Source organism: Salvelinus fontinalis, chromosome 19 (genome assembly GCF_029448725.1).
Source record: "Salvelinus fontinalis isolate EN_2023a chromosome 19, ASM2944872v1, whole genome shotgun sequence".
Lineage (NCBI taxonomy): Eukaryota > Metazoa > Chordata > Actinopteri > Salmoniformes > Salmonidae > Salvelinus > Salvelinus fontinalis.
This window is the reverse complement of record NC_074683.1, coordinates 13,800,156-13,819,594: the sequence shown is the minus strand read 5'-3', so window position 1 is coordinate 13,819,594 and position 19,439 is coordinate 13,800,156. Positions and strand designations below refer to the sequence as shown.

General features: G+C 42.8%; 1 protein-coding gene across 5 annotated transcripts in view; it reads left to right on the top strand.

Moving 5' to 3' along the window:
• The window catches only part of LOC129816403 (inactive dipeptidyl peptidase 10-like), a 334,081-nt gene that overhangs the window by 185,574 nt on the left and 129,068 nt on the right, over positions 1 to 19,439 (top strand). The window contains exon 1 of one of the 5 annotated variants that reach the window (XM_055870848.1): positions 71 to 516. The exons of 1 other annotated variant lie outside the window; for it this stretch is intronic. In XM_055870848.1, the coding sequence (XP_055726823.1) occupies positions 448 to 516 (69 nt within the window). In that variant the 5' untranslated portion in view covers positions 71 to 447. Of the gene's footprint in view, positions 1 to 70; positions 517 to 14,911; positions 14,978 to 15,058; positions 15,295 to 19,439 lie in introns of those variants that run through there. 3 more of the 5 variants (XM_055870850.1, XM_055870851.1, XM_055870849.1) reach the window with 3 other exon arrangements.

Genomic DNA, 19,439 nt, shown 5'->3' with positions numbered 1-19,439 from the left:
AATCACCCCCACCCATTTTTACAGTGGGAACGCATCGGCATCAGATCACTCCGTTGCCCCATCCTCTCCTCCCCCTCCCAGTTCCTCACCACAGCCTCACCCTGGATCACACAGACTAGACGAGGACCGAGCAGTCAAGATCCCCTCGTTAGTCGCTTGCAGACTGATAGAGGTGTATAGGCAGCCAGTATATTTTCTGTGTTTAGGCTACTTAATTCTGACGACTGAATATTTTGCCCTCTCTTGAACATAATGTGGAGAGACAAGTGTTCTCGGCAGACATTCGAAGACCTAGCATAATTCATTCGTGACGGACCCCATTTGCTGCATGCCTCCTGTTTAAGATTCTGCAGTTTTGACTTATCCACGGGACAGTGGGATCCGACTACAGAGCATCTTTAGGATTCACAGCGAGTTGAGTCCAAGTTCTATTACCAGGAGTTTACCATGACAGCCACTAAGGAGGCGGCGCAGCCGAATCAGAGACAGAAGCCACTGCCAAAGGATGATGAGGAGGTGGGCTTGCCAGTCTATCCATTTGCCAGGATCTGTGGTTAGGCTATTGAATAGTTAACGAGCTAATTTCTATTTTATTATCATGTGTTCTCCATCAGTGTTACACAACTATGTGTCAAACGTATTTACTTTGTCTATTCTACAAGGTCAGTTAGGCTAAATATTTATATAGTGTCCAAAATGTGATGCTGCAAATTAATACCAGTTCTTGTGTGTGGTAGAGTGTGAGAAATAGGGGTCATATAACATCTGAATAGGCCTACTATCTATATTTTAAAACATGTTATATTCAGGAATATATTTCGTAGTCTACAGCAGGGGAGTGAAGGGATGTCTTTCACTTAGATTGTGGTTTAACTGTTGGCTATTAGATAGCCGGTGGCTTATTTACCCTATAGCTTTCTGTCCATGCGCTTATTTACCCTATAGCTTTCTGTTCATGCGCTCCCAATCGTGCGAGAATATTAAACGACATTAATTAAGCACTTGCGCTGCATATATCGCTATTATATAAATTAGTGGCTCAGCGGTAATGCCCGAGAGTAATGAGAGCTCTCGTGGGAATCGTGAAAACTTGCACTGCCAGAGATAGATAGAGAGGGAGACGGCGCCGCGTGCGTGCTCGGCTCGGGCAAGATTGTAATTCAGCGGTTGCCTCCTGTCAGTTTGGTCAGTGCTATCCGGGAACCGTGGGACGTCCGCACCCTAACCTAAACCAACCATTATCCTAACCCTTACCTTAACCCTAACTATGTTCTGTATTTTGGGCATGTAGGGCACAATTATCCAGGAGGCAGGCCTGACGATGATTATTGTCAGTATGTTCATGCAGTACAGATATCTCTCAGAGATCATGTTCCAGTCTGCAATGTTTTGGTTCAGCATCTGCAATGTTCCTAGTTAAACATTTAAACGGGTGACATCAGCGTCTGGAGGAATTGTTGGAGCGTTGCAACTTAACAACTAGCGGCTGGTCGGTGCATCAACTGTAATTATTGACATTGCTTCCCTAAATGTTTAAATAACCCCCATGTGCAGTGTGGCACCCGGAAAAAAGATCTTCCAGACCATTGCTATCCATCTGCTGTGATATGGGTGGTCTCATACTGTATATTTTATTGTCTGTGGCCACCAGAATGTCAATTTTAAATGTCAGTTTTTGGTGTCACTTGTGGGGTCTTAAGAGTTTATTAAGCACCATGGACAGCACCCACAAATACTGTACCACTTCAGGAATATATGGCAGCCCCCACACCTCTCTGTTTCAGAGGGGTTGTGTTAAATGCGGAAGACACATTTCAGTTGAATTCATTCAGTACAACTGGCTAGGTATCCCCATTTCCTTTCCCCTTTCCTTCAAATCTAAGTCTCCAAGCAATGCTCCTCTTGTGCTTATGATGTAGCGTGTATGTTCTTGTGATGAAGGACACACTGCAGTCTGAACAGAAACTCAACCACACTATAATACATACCAACATCCTTTATCATATCTCTGAAATGCCGTTTTGCTCTAACCTTGAAAACCTCTGCTTCGAATGAAGGATGTTGTGTCAGGGGTACCATTTCATTTCCAGAGTTCAAATAGCATTTAATATGATGAGATTTTGATTGGGCCTGCCTGGAGTGACAGTTGGACATGCAGAGTTTGCACTTTTGTGATTATTTAATTGGTTCCATTGCACCAGGCATGCTCAATCAAGAACCCCCTACTTGAGCCCAGGTCTGAGTAATTCATTCATGACAAACATGCAGTTAGCTATATGTCACAGGATGGTAGTGACACGCAATGCCACACAGGCTATTTATGGCACTGACTGTGCCTGACTCGCTGACAGCCCTAGCAGATCAACCATCCACAAGATTTAATTAGTGCATTGAGAGATATACAAATAGCGAAGATGCAAATATCTTATTTATAATCTTGTTCCACTTCACTGTCAACTTTCCCATTTCCCTTGTTCTTGTAATCATAACTGCTGCATGGGGATGGAGAATCTTTTGATAAGGTGTAAAAAAAAAAAAAAAAAAGACTTCTTCGTAAGCCACAACAATCATGTACATTTGTTTTAGGCTCTGCAGTCCAGCATTTTGGATTTGAAATGATACAGTGACTATGAGGTTAAAGTGTAAACTGTCAGCTATGATTTGAGGACATTTTCGTGTGAACCGTTTAGAAATTCCAGCACTTTTTGTACATAGTCCACTCATTTTAGGAGACCAAAAGTATTGGGACAAATTCACTCATGTTTTTTTAAAGTAGTCAAAAGTGTAGTATTTGGTCCCATATTCCTAGCACGCAATGATAACATCAAGTGTGTGACTCTACAAACGTGTTGGATGCATTTGCTGTTTAATTTGTTTGTGTTTCAGATTATTTTGTGCCCAATAGAAATTAATGGTAAATAATGTATTGTGTCATTTCAGAGTCAATTTTATTGTAAATAAGAATAGAATATGTTTCTAAACACATACATTAAATGTAGATGCTACCATTATTACGGATAATCATGAATGAATCGTGAATAATGATGAGTGAGAATGTTACAGACTCACAAATATCATACCCCCAAGACATGCTAACCTCTCACCATTACAATAACAGTGGTATGATATTTGTGCTTGTTCTCGCAGGAATGTTTCAGATGAAGTATATATTTAGATTGCACGCATTAAGTACACATTTTAAACCAACCAGTGATTTCTGTAAGGTAACAAGGTCAGATTGCACCTCTAACAGTTGGGGCAACGGCATACATACAGATTAATATTACATGTTTTTACAACCACGGGACTAGAGAGGAGAGGACAGGAGAGTGGAGTAGAGGAGGGTGGAGAATAAGGAGCGGAGAGGAGGACAGAGGAAAGGAGAGAGGGGAGGAGAAGAAGGTGAAGTGGAGAGGAGCGGAGCGGGACACTGCCAAATGGTTTTCAACATAGCCGTGAGACTAGGCTGCCAACGGACCTGGGGAGATGCTACATTTTTAACAACATAATGTAGTTTACATGTAGTTAACACAGCCTTTCAAAGAAATCCACAATGATTGTGAAGCAGGCCTCAGTCGTTCCTTATCCAATTATCAAAAAATGGAAGTACTAACGTAACAAGCCAATGACAAATAAATCATTATATGGTATGTTCACGCTGGGATCATTATCATTTGGTAACATGGATGAGCCCCATTTATAGATTATTCTTAACCATGCTTCCCGGATTTAGATTTGGCAAATATAACAAACTTTTGACATATGTTCTTAATATTTTCCTGTGGGAATAAAAGGGAATATGAGGAAGTCCGTGGAGAGTTCGGTCTAATCTCTGATCAGAGGCGGAGAGCAGGCCGAACTTTTAAGCCCTGTTTGTCTGTATGTTTGTCTCGGTGTCAGTGTGTTGGGTCTGTGTGCGTGGTGAATAAACAGCACGTCTCCGTTACCCTAATCCACTCAAAGGCTGTTTTTCAAGATTAAAACCACATCTCAAGATCACTGGCTTCAGATAGAGGAAGATGGGGTTGTGTTGTGTGTCTATGGCCCTATGTCCTCTCAGATATCCACAGGTGCATAGGGTGTGTGGGTGGGTTTGGAATTGGGGCTTTGTTTTTCAGTAGTATTCAATGGGTCAATATATGTTGTTGTTTAGATGGGTGTTGGTGTAGACACATGGTTGTCTACTAATAATTCAATTACCTTTTTGTGTTCAGATGGGTTTCTGTTGGTGTGCCTAAAAGTTAAACCTATTTTAAAACATGCTGATGTGTCCATACGGGTCAGGTTTATGTCCTCTCTTGACATGGGTGCAAATGCCTAAAGATGTGCCTTGTATTACTGTAGCTTAGTATGGGGGGGGGGGATATATACCTTTCTCTCCCAACAATCTACATAAATCTCAATGACAAATTTGACCTTTTAGATAGATATGTACACCTCTAACTTATAAAGTCATACTTTACAACCTTAAAGTTAGTCACTGGCACAGTAATCTGTTGCCTACTTACCGAGCTACGGTGAATTTAAAATAGTTGCTTCAAGAGAGGTTGAAAATAAGAACCAAACTCCTGGAGCAGCAGACAGGGCTGAGGAACAAAAAGAGTAAATCAGTTGCATGAGCAGCCCTCTCAATCCAACTCCCACTGGCTTTGTCCTTCACTCTTGCTCCTCCGTTTTCCCTTAATTCGCCCCTCGCTGGTAATTTTATAGCTCAGTGGCTGCTGGATGCCCCAATGTCACCTATGTCTCTCCAAAAAAAAAACGTAAAGTGAGAGACTCTTAAAGAGCAGAGCCTGTGAGTTTGACTGTGTGCATGTGACGACAATCTCCACTCAGACACATTCCGTTGTGTCTCAACGAGCTTACCCTGTGGATGGCTCCCCCATTACGATTTTTTTTGTTCAATTTGATTTCCCTAGAATAGATGAAATACCTTTTTTTTTTTTTTTCGAGGGAAATAGCTCAATTCTTATCCAGGCTTTGAACATAATTTGACTACGAATGTAGTCAGCTGTGTCTAATTGGCTTCAGTTAAATTTGATTGCAGGAGAGAAAAAGGCTTTAGCACATACCGTGTAATTTCCACCAAATCACATTTTAATTTGCGGTTGTGGATAATTCATTCAGATAGTAAAAGCTGATTAATATAATTAGTCTATTGTCCTGCATACGCTTCCGGCGGAGGTGGTCTGGGCTAATATTCAGACATTATGTGGTCTAATACAGATGATTGGATCCTGTGAATGGCTATTTCCCAATCTGACTCGACGTTGCTAGAAAACATCTTCTGTTCTATGCACGTCTTTGACTCCGTCCGTCTTTTACTAACACCAATATCGAGATCAAAATACACAAAAACAATACAGGGAGGAATTGTTTTTGGAATGAAATCATTGAGGGCTCGTATCTGTTTTATATCTTGTTTGCTCTATAAACAATAAACATCACTTGGAATAGCAGATAAGAGAGTGAAGGATTAGACATTCATAACAGATCATATGAACGCCATTGAGTGCAAACGTGTAATAGATTTTAATCCGGACTAGACACTTGACTTCAGCGCTAGACAATGACTATCACATGAAGCATCAAACATCGGTCATTAGATCTCCGATCAACAAACAAGGAACCAAATAGGGCACCTGTTCATTTGTGAATAGCACAGCTGCAACTCTCCATACCTACTGTGCTCAGCCACTCACATGAAAGAAAAACAGACTCGTAGATTGAGCTGTCTCACAATCAATGTTGAGAATTTAGTTCCATCAGGGCCCACTCATGTTTCCCTGTGTGTGTCATGGGCATGCTGGGTAGTGTAGTTTATACATTAGAGCCCAACTGTGGAGTATAGACAAGAATTCCAACAGTGGGTGAATGGCCTGTGGAGGCGATCAATGTCCATTTTCGGAGTAGCTTCAACTTTAACCTCTGCCGAAAACTTGCACTTCGTACAAAGCTGCTGTGGATTGAATGTCTTGGTCGCTTATTGGAACGTGTTGTCTGTTCTTTGGTCCCCCAAAAAAGTGTTCTGTTTATCCACTTCTCTTTGAGGCTTTAACTGTTGAAAGCATTTGTAAGGCATAGACTTGCATTGAGCAAGGTTCTGTGTTCTTGAGGCCAGTCATGTATGGACACCCAAGGTGTATATTACAGTAAATACGTGACAGGGTAATGTTGTGCTGTATGTTGTGTGGTGGGTTTGCGTGGTGTTGTGATGTGATCATTGGCAAATGTTCAATCCTCACTGGTGGGTCTTGGGTACAGATGGATCAGATGCATGTCATTACCGGAAATAACTAACACCTTCACAGTTTAAGGTGCTGTACTGTCTACTTTAAAGTAAAAACACTCTACAAAGAATGACATATAGTTGAGCCATACTCTTCCAACTGTTATTGTCCTATAAACAAATCAGTAAACACTGAATTTGCTTTAGCAGATCATTTCAGTACATACCGTGACTTCAGAAAGTATTCACACCTCTTTACGTATTCCACATTTTGTTGTGTTACAGCAGGGCGGCCAACTTTTGAAGAAAGCTTAGAGTGAGATTTGCTATGTGAATTCCATTGCCTGGCACAAGCCCTAGATGGGAAAGGTTACTGTTTAAAGCTAATTTCCTACAATTCCATGCATTTTGACATGGCTTAGGCATATGATCAGGGTGGAAATAAAACAAATAAAAAACCACAGGTCACGTGTATTTAGAAGGCGTTGAACATTAAATGAACACTCACAGTTCGACAACTTTTTGACATTGAGATTTTTTTTCCGATTGCAGTCTCCTTGTCCATAGACTGCTTTCAAGGTAAAAGCACAAACATTTTGTAATTTGGGTGAACTATCTCTTTAAAATAGGTCTGGAAGAAAATCTTGCTTGCTCTCCAAGAGGGTTGGCCTCCCCTGAAGTGCTGGGTGTTTGAAAATGTTCTTGTTATAACAATGATTTTCTCAATATCAATATTCAGTTGGTTTATGCCTACTAGATGAAGATCCTTGTCATCATCTTGCTCTACATTGTCACGATCATGTGGAGGATTGACGGACCAAAACGCAGCACTTGGAAAATAAGCCATCTTCTTTTATTATAAAGATGACGAAAAATAAACACGAAACACTTAATACAAACTAACAAAACAACAAATGATCGTGAAGCTAAATAACGATGTGCACACACTGGCTACAAACGTTCTGACATAGACAATTACTCACAACCAATGAGAGCCTATGGCTACCCTAAATAAGGCTCCCAATCAGAGACAACCGAAATCAGCTGTCTCTAATTGGGAACTCATTCAGGCAACCATAGACTCTCCTAGACAACTAAACATACATAGACAACACTAGACACATGTACTCCACACAAACCCATATACTATACAACAACCCCTTTACCATAAAAAACACCCAAAACCAACAAAACACAAACATTCCCCATGTCACACCCTGACCTAACTAAAATAATAAACAAAGAATACTAAGGCCAGGGCGTGACATAACCCCCCCCTTAAGGTGCGAACTCCGGGCGCACCATTACACAGTCTAGGGGAGGGTCTGGGTGGGCTTCCATCCACGGTGGCGGCTCCGGCTCTGGTCGTGGTCCCCACGTCACCACAGTCCCTAACCACCTCCTTAGCTTCTTCAAAATGACCCCTCTCCACATTAACCCCATTGCATTAAGGGGCAGTTCCGGACTAAGGGACAGCTCCGGACTAAGGACCAGTACCAGGGTAAGGGGCAGTACCAGGGTCAGGGGCAGTACCAGGGTAAGGGGCAGTACCAGGGTAAGGGGCAGCACCAGGGTAAGGGGCAGCACCAGGGTAAGGGGCAGCACCAGGGTAAGGGGCAGCTCCGGACTGAGGAATGGCAGCTCCGGACTGAGGAATGGCAGCTCCGGACTGAGGGACTGCAGCTCCGGACTGAGGGACTGCAGCTCCGGACTGAGGGACTGCAGCTCCGGACTGAGGGACGGCCCATGGCTGGCTGACAGATCTGGCTGCTCATGGCTGGCTAACGGATCTGGCTGCTCATGGCTGGCTGACTGATCTGGCTGCTCATGGCTGGCTGACTGATCTGGCTGCTCATGGCTGGCTGACTGATCTGGCTGCTCATGGCTGGCTGACGGATCTGGCTGCTCATGGCTGGCTGACGGATCTGGCTGCTCATGGCTAGCTGACGGATCTGGCTGCTCATGGCTAGCTGACGGATCTGGCTGCTCATGGCTAGCTGACGGATCTGGCTGCTCATGGCTAGCTGACGGATCTGGCTGCTCATGGCTAGCTGACGGATCTGGCTGCTCATGGCTAGCTGACGGATCTGGCTGCTCATGGCTAGCTGACGGATCTGGCTGCTCATGGCTAGCTGACGGATCTGGCTGCTCATGGCTAGCTGACGGATCTGGCTGCTCATGGCTAGCTGACGGATCTGGCTGCTCATGGCTAGCTGACGGATCTGGCTGCTCATGGCTGGCTGACGGATCTGGCTGCTCATGGCTGGCTGACGGATCTGGCTGCTCATGGCTGGCTGACTGATCTGGCTGCTCCTGTCTGATTGGCGGCTCTGGCAGATCCTGTCTGGTTGGCGGCTCTGGCAGATCCTGTCTGGTTGGCGGCTCTGGCAGATCCTGTCTGGTTGGCGGCTCTGGCAGATCCTGTCTGACGGACGGCTCTAGCGGCTCCTGTCTGACGGACGGCTCTAGCGGCTCCTGTCTGGCGGACGGCTCAGTGGGCTCATGGCAGACGGGCGGCTTTGCAGGCTCATGGCAGACGGGCGGCTTTGCAGGCTCATTGCAGACGGATGGCTCAGATGGCGCTGGGGAGACGGATGGCTCAGATGGCGCTGGGGAGACGGATGGCTCAGATGGCGCTTGGCAGACGGGCAGTTCAGTCATCGCTGTGCAGACGGCAGACTCCTGCCAGCTGAGGCGCACTGTAGGCCTGGTGCGTGGTGCCGGGACTGGTGGCACCGGGCTGGGGACACGCATCTCAGGGCTAGTGCGGGGAGCAGCAACAGGACACACAGGACTCTGGGGGCACACAGGAGGCTTGGTGCGTGGTTTAGACACTGGTGGTAAAGGGCTGGAGACACGCACCATATAGCTAGTGCGTGGAGGAGGCACTGGTGGTACTGGGTTGGGGCGGGGAGGTGGCGCCGGAAATACCGGACCGTGCAGGCGTACTGGCTCCCTTGAACGCCGAGCCTGCCCAACCTTACCTGGTTGTATGCTCCCCGTCGCCTGACCAGTGCGGGGAGGTGGAATAACCCGCACCGGCCTATGTAGGCGAACCGGGGACACCATGCGTAAGGCTGGTGCCATGTACGCCGGCCCGAGGAGACGCACTGGTGACCAGATGCGTTGGGCCGGCTTCATGACATACGGCTCAACGCTCAGTCTAGCCCGGCCGATACGTGGAGCTGAAATGTACCGAACCGGGCTATGCACGCGTACAGGAGACACCGTGCGCTCTACTGCGTAACACGGTGTCTGCCCGTACTCTCGCTCTCCACGGTAAGTACAGGGAGTAGGCGCAGGTTTCCTACCTGACTTCGCCACACTCCCTTTAAGGCCCCCCCCAAGAAATTTTTGGGTTGTACTCACGGGCTTCCAGCCTTGTCTCCGTGCTGCCTCCTCATATCGCCTCCTCTCGGCTTTAGCTGCCTCCAGCTCTTCACGAGGAAGGCGATATTCTCCAGGTTGTGCCCACGGCCCCTTACCATCCAGTATCTCCTCCCATGTCCATGAATCCTGTGTAGGTAGGTCCTGTTGCCGCTTTCCATGCCGCTTGGTCCTATAATGGTGAGTAATTCTGTCACGATCATGTGGAGGATTGACGGACCAAAACGCAGCACTTGGAAAATAAGCCATCTTCTTTTATTATAAAGATGACGAAAAATAAACACGAAACACTTAATACAAACTAACAAAACAACAAATGATCGTGAAGCTAAATAACGATGTGCACACACTGGCTACAAACGTTCTGACATAGACAATTACTCACAACCAATGAGAGCCTATGGCTACCCTAAATAAGGCTCCCAATCAGAGACAACCGAAATCAGCTGTCTCTAATTGGGAACTCATTCAGGCAACCATAGACTCTCCTAGACAACTAAACATACATAGACTACACTAGACACATGTACTCCACACAAACCCATATACTATACAACAACCCCTTTACCATAAAAAACACCCAAAACCAACAAAACACAAACATTCCCCATGTCACACCCTGACCTAACTAAAATAATAAAGAAAACAAAGAATACTAAGGCCAGGGCGTGACATACATAGACAAAATATGATGTTTTTATGAGTTGTGAGTTCCCCTATCATCTCTGCCTAGCATGTGCACAATACTAACATTTCATTTGATTCCTGGAGTATTTAATATCCAATGTTTATTTGTATGACTTATTCAAGACTGTCCATGAATGGCTGCAATATAACATAGCCTCATGTAATTAATTTTCAAAGACAAATAGTTATATCAGATTTCAAATATGTGATTAACTGGCAAAATTGGGAAGAAGTGGAAGAATAAAATAAGTGTAGGGAATAACAATAGTGTTCTTGCTGACAAGCAAATAATTACCATAGTTTTATCGGGGTGGTAGGTAGCCTAGTGGTTAGAGTGTTGGACTCGCAACTGGAAGGTTGCAAGATCGAATCCCCAGCTGACAAGGTCAAAATATCTGTCGTTCTGCTCCTCAACAAGGCAGATAACCCACTGTTCCTAGGCTGTCTTTGAAAATAAGAATTTGTTCTTAACTAAATTGCCTAGGTAAATCAAATTTTAGCCCATTGTTAAAGAATGAGAATTGTTCCACTGATCAGACTGAAAAATACCGTAGGTCTGTCTACTTCCTTTTCGTTGTCACAGCCTAAACGGCAATCACCAAACGAAGGAACTAATGCAAGTGTGGATTAAATCCACTTTAGTACATGCTGCCAAAAGGCTGCATTCTGCAATAGGGACGGGAGTAACAGCTACCTCGTTTTGTTGACAACATTGTACATAAAACAGCGCTACCATGCTACTGTTTTTAGAGTTTTATAAACTCAGCAGAGAATGTTCTCTCTCTCCATTCAGCTCCACTCTAATTTTGAGGGGCGTTTCTTTAAAACATGCATCAAATCCCCTTGATCCCTTACATAAGCTTCTATGTGCCGCTGCTCACAGTGCTGTGGCAAGACAGGACAATGATAAAGGTTCAGCTCGTGATGTTAAATTGCAATAAGCAGTTGCAAAGTTAACGCGCTGACTGTACAATAGACTAATTGGACAAATATAAGCAGTACTTTTCAATGCGTCAGATATGAGGTGTGCGGTGAGAATGTGAGGTCAAATGCATCTGTCTCATGACCAATACGTGAGAGTGGCCGCTCTGTTACAGCCTGAATTTAAAACGGATTATGTTGATATTCTTTGTCAATGATCTACACACAATACCCCATAATGTCAACGTGGAATTTTGTTAGTAGAACATTTCTGAAATTAGAAAAAAGAAAATGTCATCAGTCAGTAAGTATTCAACACCTTTGTTATGGCAAGCCTAAACAAGTTCAGGAGTAAAAATGTGCTTAACAAATCGCATAATAAGTTGCATGGACTCACTTCATGTTCAGTAATAAAGGTTAACATGATTTTTGAATGACTACCCCATCTGTGTAACCCACATATACAATTATCTGTAAGGTCCCTCAACCAAGTAGTACATTTCAAGCACAGATTCAACCACAAAGACTAGGTAGGTTTTTCAATGCCTTGCAAAGAAGATTAGATTTGTAAAAAATAAAAATAAAAAGCAGACGGTGAAAATCCCTTTGAGCATGGGAAAGTTATTAATTATACTTTGCGTGGTGTATCAATACACCCACTCGCTACAAATACAGGCGTTTTTCCCAACTCAGTTGCCGGAGAGGAAGGAAACTGCTCAGGGATTTCACCATGAGGCCAATGGTGATTTTTAAACAGTTACAGAATTTAATGGTTGTGATATGAGAAAACTGAGGATGTATCAACAACATTGTAATTACTCCACAATACTAACCTGAATGACATAGTGAAAAGAAGAAAGCCAGAATAAAAAAATGCATCCTGTTTGCAACAAGGCACATAAGTAATACTGCAAAATAATGTACCAAAGAAATTCACCTTTTGTCCTGAATACAAAGCATTATGTATTTTCACGCATGGTGGTGGCTGCATCATGTTATGGTTACGCTTGTCATCGGCAAGGACTAGGGAGTTTTTTAGGATAAAAATAAATGGAATACAGCTATGAGAACAGAAAAAATCCTAGAGGATACCCTGGTTCAGTCTGCTTTCCAACAGACACTGGGAGATTTTGTCACCTTTCAGCAGGACAATAACCTAAAACACAAGACCAAATCTACACTGGAGTTGCTTACCAAGACGAATGGCTTAGTTACAGTTTTTACTTAAATCAGCTTGAAAATCTATGGTAATAATTGAAAACAGCTGTTTAGCAATGATCAACAATCAACTTGACTTTTTAAATAATAATCCAGGTGTGAAAAGCTCTTAAAGACTTACACAAAAAGACTCACAGCTGTAATCGCCGCCAAACGTGCTTCTACAAAGTATTGACTCAGGGGTATGAATACTTATGTAAATGAGATATTTCAGTAATTCATTTGCCCAAATAATGCTAAAATGTCTAAAAACTTGTTTTCACTTTTTCATAATGGAGTATTGTGTATAGATGGGTGAGAGATAAAAAAACAATTTAATCCGTTTTGAATTCAGGCTGTAACACAACAAAATGTGGAATAAATCAAGCGGCATGAATACTTTCTGAAGGCACTGTATAATGCAAAAATAAGTAAGTTGGCCATTGTTGTCTTTCCGTGACTTTTTGGATTCTGTCTTAATGTCTTAAGAAAGTTATTATCCCCTCCTTATGACTGTTTTATGAAGGCATCATGACTGGTTGCTTCAGGTAAAAGTGTGAACCAAATCGCAAGTCCTAGCCAAACAAACATTGACATTTCATATTTGATTGGTGTGATTAAAGCATGTAGAGCATGTAGAGTCTACAAAGCATGTATAGTCTATAACGATAAAGGGTATAGGATATGTGTGATGATTTCTTCAGATATGTTCAGCATGCTCTTGGGTAGATTTGGTCCTTAGGCGTGCTCAGACCAGCACAGATACACAAAAACGCAAAACAGTTCAACATTGACTAGAATTTTAACGTACACTAATGCAACAGACTGTACACCAATGTAGCGACCGATTATGAATCAGGAATAAGTAATTGAATGCGTCCCTACAAATCAGTTGGATACCCTCTTTGATTAGAGCGGTATGTAAATCATTTGAATTATGGATTTGAATGCACTATGGCTACATCCCAAATGGCACCTTATTACCTATGTAGTACACTACTTTTGACCAGGACCCATAGGGCTCTAGACAAATGGAGTGCACTAGGGAAAATGGTGCCATTTGGGATACAGCCTAGGAAACCAGCATTATTACCACATTGGAGAGATGTTTTGCCGTTGTATCGTGTGGTACAGATTTGGAATTCAGAATATTTTAAACAGTTGTTTACCACATTTTTGATAGAACCATAACCCCCTAAGGTCTAAGGGCCCGGGACTCGGTTTCTACTAAGCTAACATATGGAATTGTTTTAAGATTTCAAGGATAATTTAGCTATTTTATTTTTTATTTTAGGACCCCTGTAAGTATATAAAATGTTGTTTTAATTATTTGATGAAGTGCATTGAATAACATATTCATACAAGGCTAAAGAGTTTGGAAGAAATATATAAAGGAAGTTTGTTTTGAAGTGTCTGTCCTATATCTGAGAGATATAAGAAAGATCAGGAAATAATATAAATTTTTTCCACCCACATTTAACCCCTTTTTTAGGCACTAAAGTACTTCCATATACACTGAGTGTCCAAAACATTAGGAACACCTGCTTTTTCCATGACATCGACTGATCAGGTGAATCCAGGTGAAAGCTATGATCCCGTATTGATGTCACCTGTTAGAATACAGGTTAAAGAAGGATTTTATGCCTTGAGACAATTGAGACATGGGTTGTGTAAGTGTGCCAAGTGAACGGGCAAGACAACAGGGTATTTTAGTAGGTGCCAGGCGCACAGGTTTGAGTGTGTCAAAAACTGCAACGCTGCTGGGTTTTTCATTCTCAACAGTTTCCTGTGTGTATCAAGAATGGTCTACTACCCAAAGGACATCCTGCCAACTTGACAAAACTGTGGGAAGCATTGGAGTCAACATGGGCCAGCATCCCTGTGGAATGCTTTTAAAACCTTGTTGAGTGCATTGCCCTGACGAATTGAGGCTGTTCTAAGGGGAAAAGGGGTTGCAACTCAATATTAGGAAGATGTTCCTAATGTTTTGTACACTCAGTGTACACTTCCATTCATTTTATTTTTAATACCGGGCTACCTTCAGATTAGTCTTTTGAGGCTTGTGGGCGTCCTAGAGGAAAAAGGAGAACACCATCGAATTCGTGAGTCTAAAAATATTAATTTGTAGCCCAAATTAAAAAGACCGATTTTCGGGATGTCTCCTGGTCTTACAAACACTGCTGTAGCTCTGGTGGATTGAGATGCAGCCCTCAATCTTGTGACCTTTTTGGTACGTCAGAACAGTGGCATGTATTCATGGATGCCAAGGGAAACCAGGCTTCCTCAAAAATTGGTCCAATAAAAACATACAAATTCTAGAACAATTTATCTTTAGTCAATCTGTGTTTTCATAATTTTCCTGAAATTCGTAAGTGGCTGAATCTATCTCATCAGAGAAATCCTCAGAGCGTGGGAAACAGCACCCCCCTGTCTCAGTATGTGGAGCCCATGTATCTGAGGCTGTTTGGACATAAAGGGTATGACATGTTTCCACTGTAGCATTAATTAATACCAGTGAGCATTTTGCCATTCAGTGTTGAGCTGAGTTCAATTGTGGTAAGTCCCAGTGCAGCAAGTTTTTTAAAAACTTAATTGTCCGTGGAGGCCAATGATTATAACGACGATTCTGATGTAAATTCCTACGTTTTGCCACTGGCCTGAGACGATTGAAGTAGCCTAGATGTAGTAGGCTCACGTTAACTAGCTAGCTAACTTAGCTGGTTCATTGTTGCTCTAAGCTAGCAAGCATTTTAGCCATGTAGCCTAGTCTAGGACAACAAAAGCTTGTACTATTGTGTGACGGGGTCATAGACCATTTTGCCAACATGAAAGAGAGGAGGATGACATTGGTGTTCAACTAGTCTACAGGTAGGGTGAGTCAACATGTTTTTTCTACTTGCGCACACGCACGGACACACAAACAGAAATCAGTACCATGGAGAGCCACATGATATTTAGCAACGTTGATTGGACTAAAATGTTTTAGGTATCTTTAAATTTGTTTTCACTGTATTACACTAAGCATGTATAGCCTAGTTGATTTGATGATGTTTAAGTTGACATCTAATAATAGAGGAAGTGCTCCTGTTTTCTTTGTGATGACTTGCGTTAACTCTCCATGGTTCTAAATCAGTAGATGTTTAGTAAACTCTCAGCCTGGTCTCATAGACTAGAATCAACATACTAAAAGAAAATCCATATGTTACGTTTGGAATGGGTACAGAAGACAGAAGGTTACTTAAGGCAAAAACAAAATAAGGGTGCTTGGTCAGGGTGGATGAATGGGCGTGAAGGTCGCATGTTTGAATCTCATCATAGACAACTTTACCATTTTAGCTAATTAGCAACTTTGCAACTACTTAGTATGTTAGCTAACATGAACCCTTTAACCTAACTCCTAACCTTAACCCTAGCCTAGCTAACGTAAGCTAACTAGCTAACGTTAGCGTTAGCCACCTTGCTATTGTTTGCCACAACAAATTGGAATTCGTAACATGTCACACTGTATGTATTGAAAATTTGTGCCGTTATACGAATTGTAATTCGTAACCTATCAAACGAAATGGATAATGGAAATCCACAAATTAATACATACTATACCAAACTTTAACAGAGTTCAATTAATCACTCATCATATTCCCGATTAACTCAGGACTATCCGTAATCATGGTAGCATCCACATTAATGTAGAAGTGTTTAGAAACATATTCTATTCTTATTTACAATAGTGTGACTCCAAAATGACAAAATACATTATTTACCATTCATTTTTATTGGACAAACATTTTTCTGAAAAACAACCAAAACAAACAGCAAATACACCCAGCATGTTTGTGGAGTCACAAGCTTGATAATAATTGCATGCTAGGAATATGTGTCACGTTCCTGACCTGTTTTCCTTTTTTCTTGTATTTATTTAGTTGGTCAGGGCGTGAGTTGGGTGGGTTGGTCTATGTGTGTTTTTCTATGTTGGGGTTTTTGTGTTTGGCCTGGAATGATTTTCAGTCAGAGGCAGCTGTAGATCGTTTGTCCCTGATTGAGAATCATACTAAGGCAGCCGGGGTTTCACGTGTGTTTTGTGGGTGGTTGTATCGCGTGTCTGCATTCGTGCCACACGGGACTGTTTGTCGATTGTTTCATGGTGTTCTTTTGTTTCGTGTTCAGTTTCGATTCATTAAATAATCATGGACACTAATCACTCTGCATATTGGTCTGATCCTTCTCGTCTCTCCTCTTCGTTCGAGGAGGAGGATTACGACGATCGTTACAATATGGGACCAAATACTAAACTTTTGACTACTTTAAATCACATAAGTGAATTTATCCCAATACTTTTGGTCCCCTAAGATGGTGGACTAAGTACAAAAAGTGCTGTCATTTCTAAAAAAGTTCTCACGATAAGGGTGAAAATACCCTAAAATTGAACCGGATAGTCTGCACTTTAACCTCATAGTCACTGTATACAGAACCAAAACTACCAAAAATGTGTCACTCTCCCAACACTTTCGGAGCTCACTGTAACTAACAGGAATATTTTATGTGTACCTACAAAACATCTCAACCCTAACTCCCCATAGACATGTGCTTCTTCTCCCTTGAGTTTCTTCTCTGAGACATAGATAAATGAAGACTCTGACTGCATCCCAACTGGCACCCTATTGCCTACACATTGCACTACTTTTGACCTATCGGCCCTGGTGAAAAGTAGTGCACTATAAACAGAATAGGGTGCCTTTTGGAACACAGCCTTTGTCTGATTGCTTATTGCCAGAGCTGTCAGCTATTTATTTATGGTTTTCAGTGTCTCCCTGCAACACAGACTGCACACTCCGATGTGGAGTAACATAGCACATTTGGAAGATGAATGACATTCTATGACAGAAAATCAAAGGGCAAAAAAATTGGCTTCTGAAAAATGGTGTGGGCAGCCATATTAGTTTTATGACTCTGTTGTTTTATTTGGACTGTAAATCGAAACGAAAACTCTGTCTAGACTGGTGAAAGTAAAGAAAGTTAGACTTGCAGTGCTTCTAGATGGCAACATGCTTGTTTGGTTGGGCTCTACTGTTTAGCAGTCCTTTGCCTGTGGATATGTCTGTGTATTTTATTTAACCTTTATTTAACTAGGCAAGTCAGTTAAGAACAAATTCTTATTTACAATGACGGCCTATCCCGGCCAAACCCTAACACGGATGACGCTGAGCCAATTGTGCGCCGCCCTATGGGACTCCCAATCACGGCCGGTTGTGATACAGCCTGGAATCAAACCACGGTCTGTACTGATGCCTCTAGCACTGAGATGCAGTGCCTTAGACCGCTGCGCCACTCGGGAGCAATGTGTACAGTAGGTGTGATAACAATTTCCTTGACGTGTTATTTATGACACATCCATAATAGGGCCATAAGCATATTATAAAGTGGCATAACTCCTCAAGTAAAGACATGTGTCACTGAATGTGTGTTGGGGCAACTGTGATTCTAATGACTTCAGCTCTGAATGACTTCAGCTGTGAAGCTCTGACTACAAAATATGAGCTGCAGTAGAACGGTCATGGGGGATGTCTCCCCACTGTGTGTGTGTGTGTGTGTGTGGGGGGGGGGGGGGGGGGGGGGCTCAAGTGAAACACACCCAGGCAATGTTTCTTTTTCTTCCTGGAGGCTAGGCATTTGTCAGGGCCCTGCCACGGTTTCCTAATCCCCATAATGGTAATGGGGAGATACATCGGGCCAGAACTCTCCTGACTCTATCTTTGCTCATAATTGAGTTAATAAATTAAGGATGATGATTCAAAAACTGCTAAGTAGGAAATTGTAGAAAGAGAAAGAGATAGAGTGAGGAGAAGAGAAAAGCTCATGCATGGAGGGCTTTGGCAATTTAGAGCTGCTGTCAACATTCAAGGACAAGGCAGCCTTTTTTGTGGAATTAATGAAATGAGCGTCAGCCTAACATCTGATAATAGATCAGCCTCCTGGGCCCTTTGGGGGTCGTAAATGATACAACACTTTGTTCCCAGAACGAAGGGGTGCCCCCCGGCATGCAAATGTGGACAGCCGAAAACTGCCCTCTCCATAGCTGTTGGAGAAGTGCTTGAGCATTTGAACATTTTCCAGAGCAGGAGAAATACGATGGTTTGGTTTACAATTACCCTCCAAGATACACATTTAATAAATAGACACTGAATGCCTCCTCTGGAAGATGGAGCAGAAATGTCTAAAAAACGTTTTGATACAGCGACCTGGGTCTAACTGGCCATTTTTCTACTTCACCCCATCTAGCCAATCACATCTTAGAAGTGGGTCGGCGGCCAGTAATCCCCTCCCTGTACCTGCAGGGTTTTGTGGGCAATTGAAGCCAGGAAAGCTAGTGGTTTGGATGATGTGGAGAGAGGGTCTTAATGTTGCCACCTTATCAGAACTAGCAGATGTGGATGATGAGAGCCTTTTTAAGACCACTGAGGCAGAACTCTGACACAGTGCCACAGCCTCTTACCCCACCAGTGCATGGCTATTAACTTAGCCGGCCATCTTGACCCGATGACCAGTGTTCTTTGTCCATGTTAACCTGTGAAATTGTTAAATGTAAACAGTGTTGTGTTTTTGTCTTGTCGAATAGAGGTAATGACACACGCTGATACTGTACAGCTGGTAAAAGGCTGCTTGTTTGTGCCAGGGAGTTGCTACAGTAGTCGGGGGTCATGAAGTTGGAGTGTGAGAGAGAGACTCCGAGAAAGGGTTTAATACAGTGGAGAACATCTGCCCCCTCTCATTGAAGCCAGGGAAATTCAGGGCAGACCGTGGTACTGCAGGCATTGTTAGCTGAAAACAGGATCCCCCATTACAGTGAATGGAAAAAATGGCAATACTCGTAGTTAATCTTCGAGCAAATAAAAACATGTTTTGAAGACAATCAAGGTACCAATTATTTATTCTTATACAAGAGATGTATGTCGTTGAACCGATTATTTAAAAATCTCACACAGAAGAAGTTATTAGGATTATTTAGTTTCTAATAGCAGCC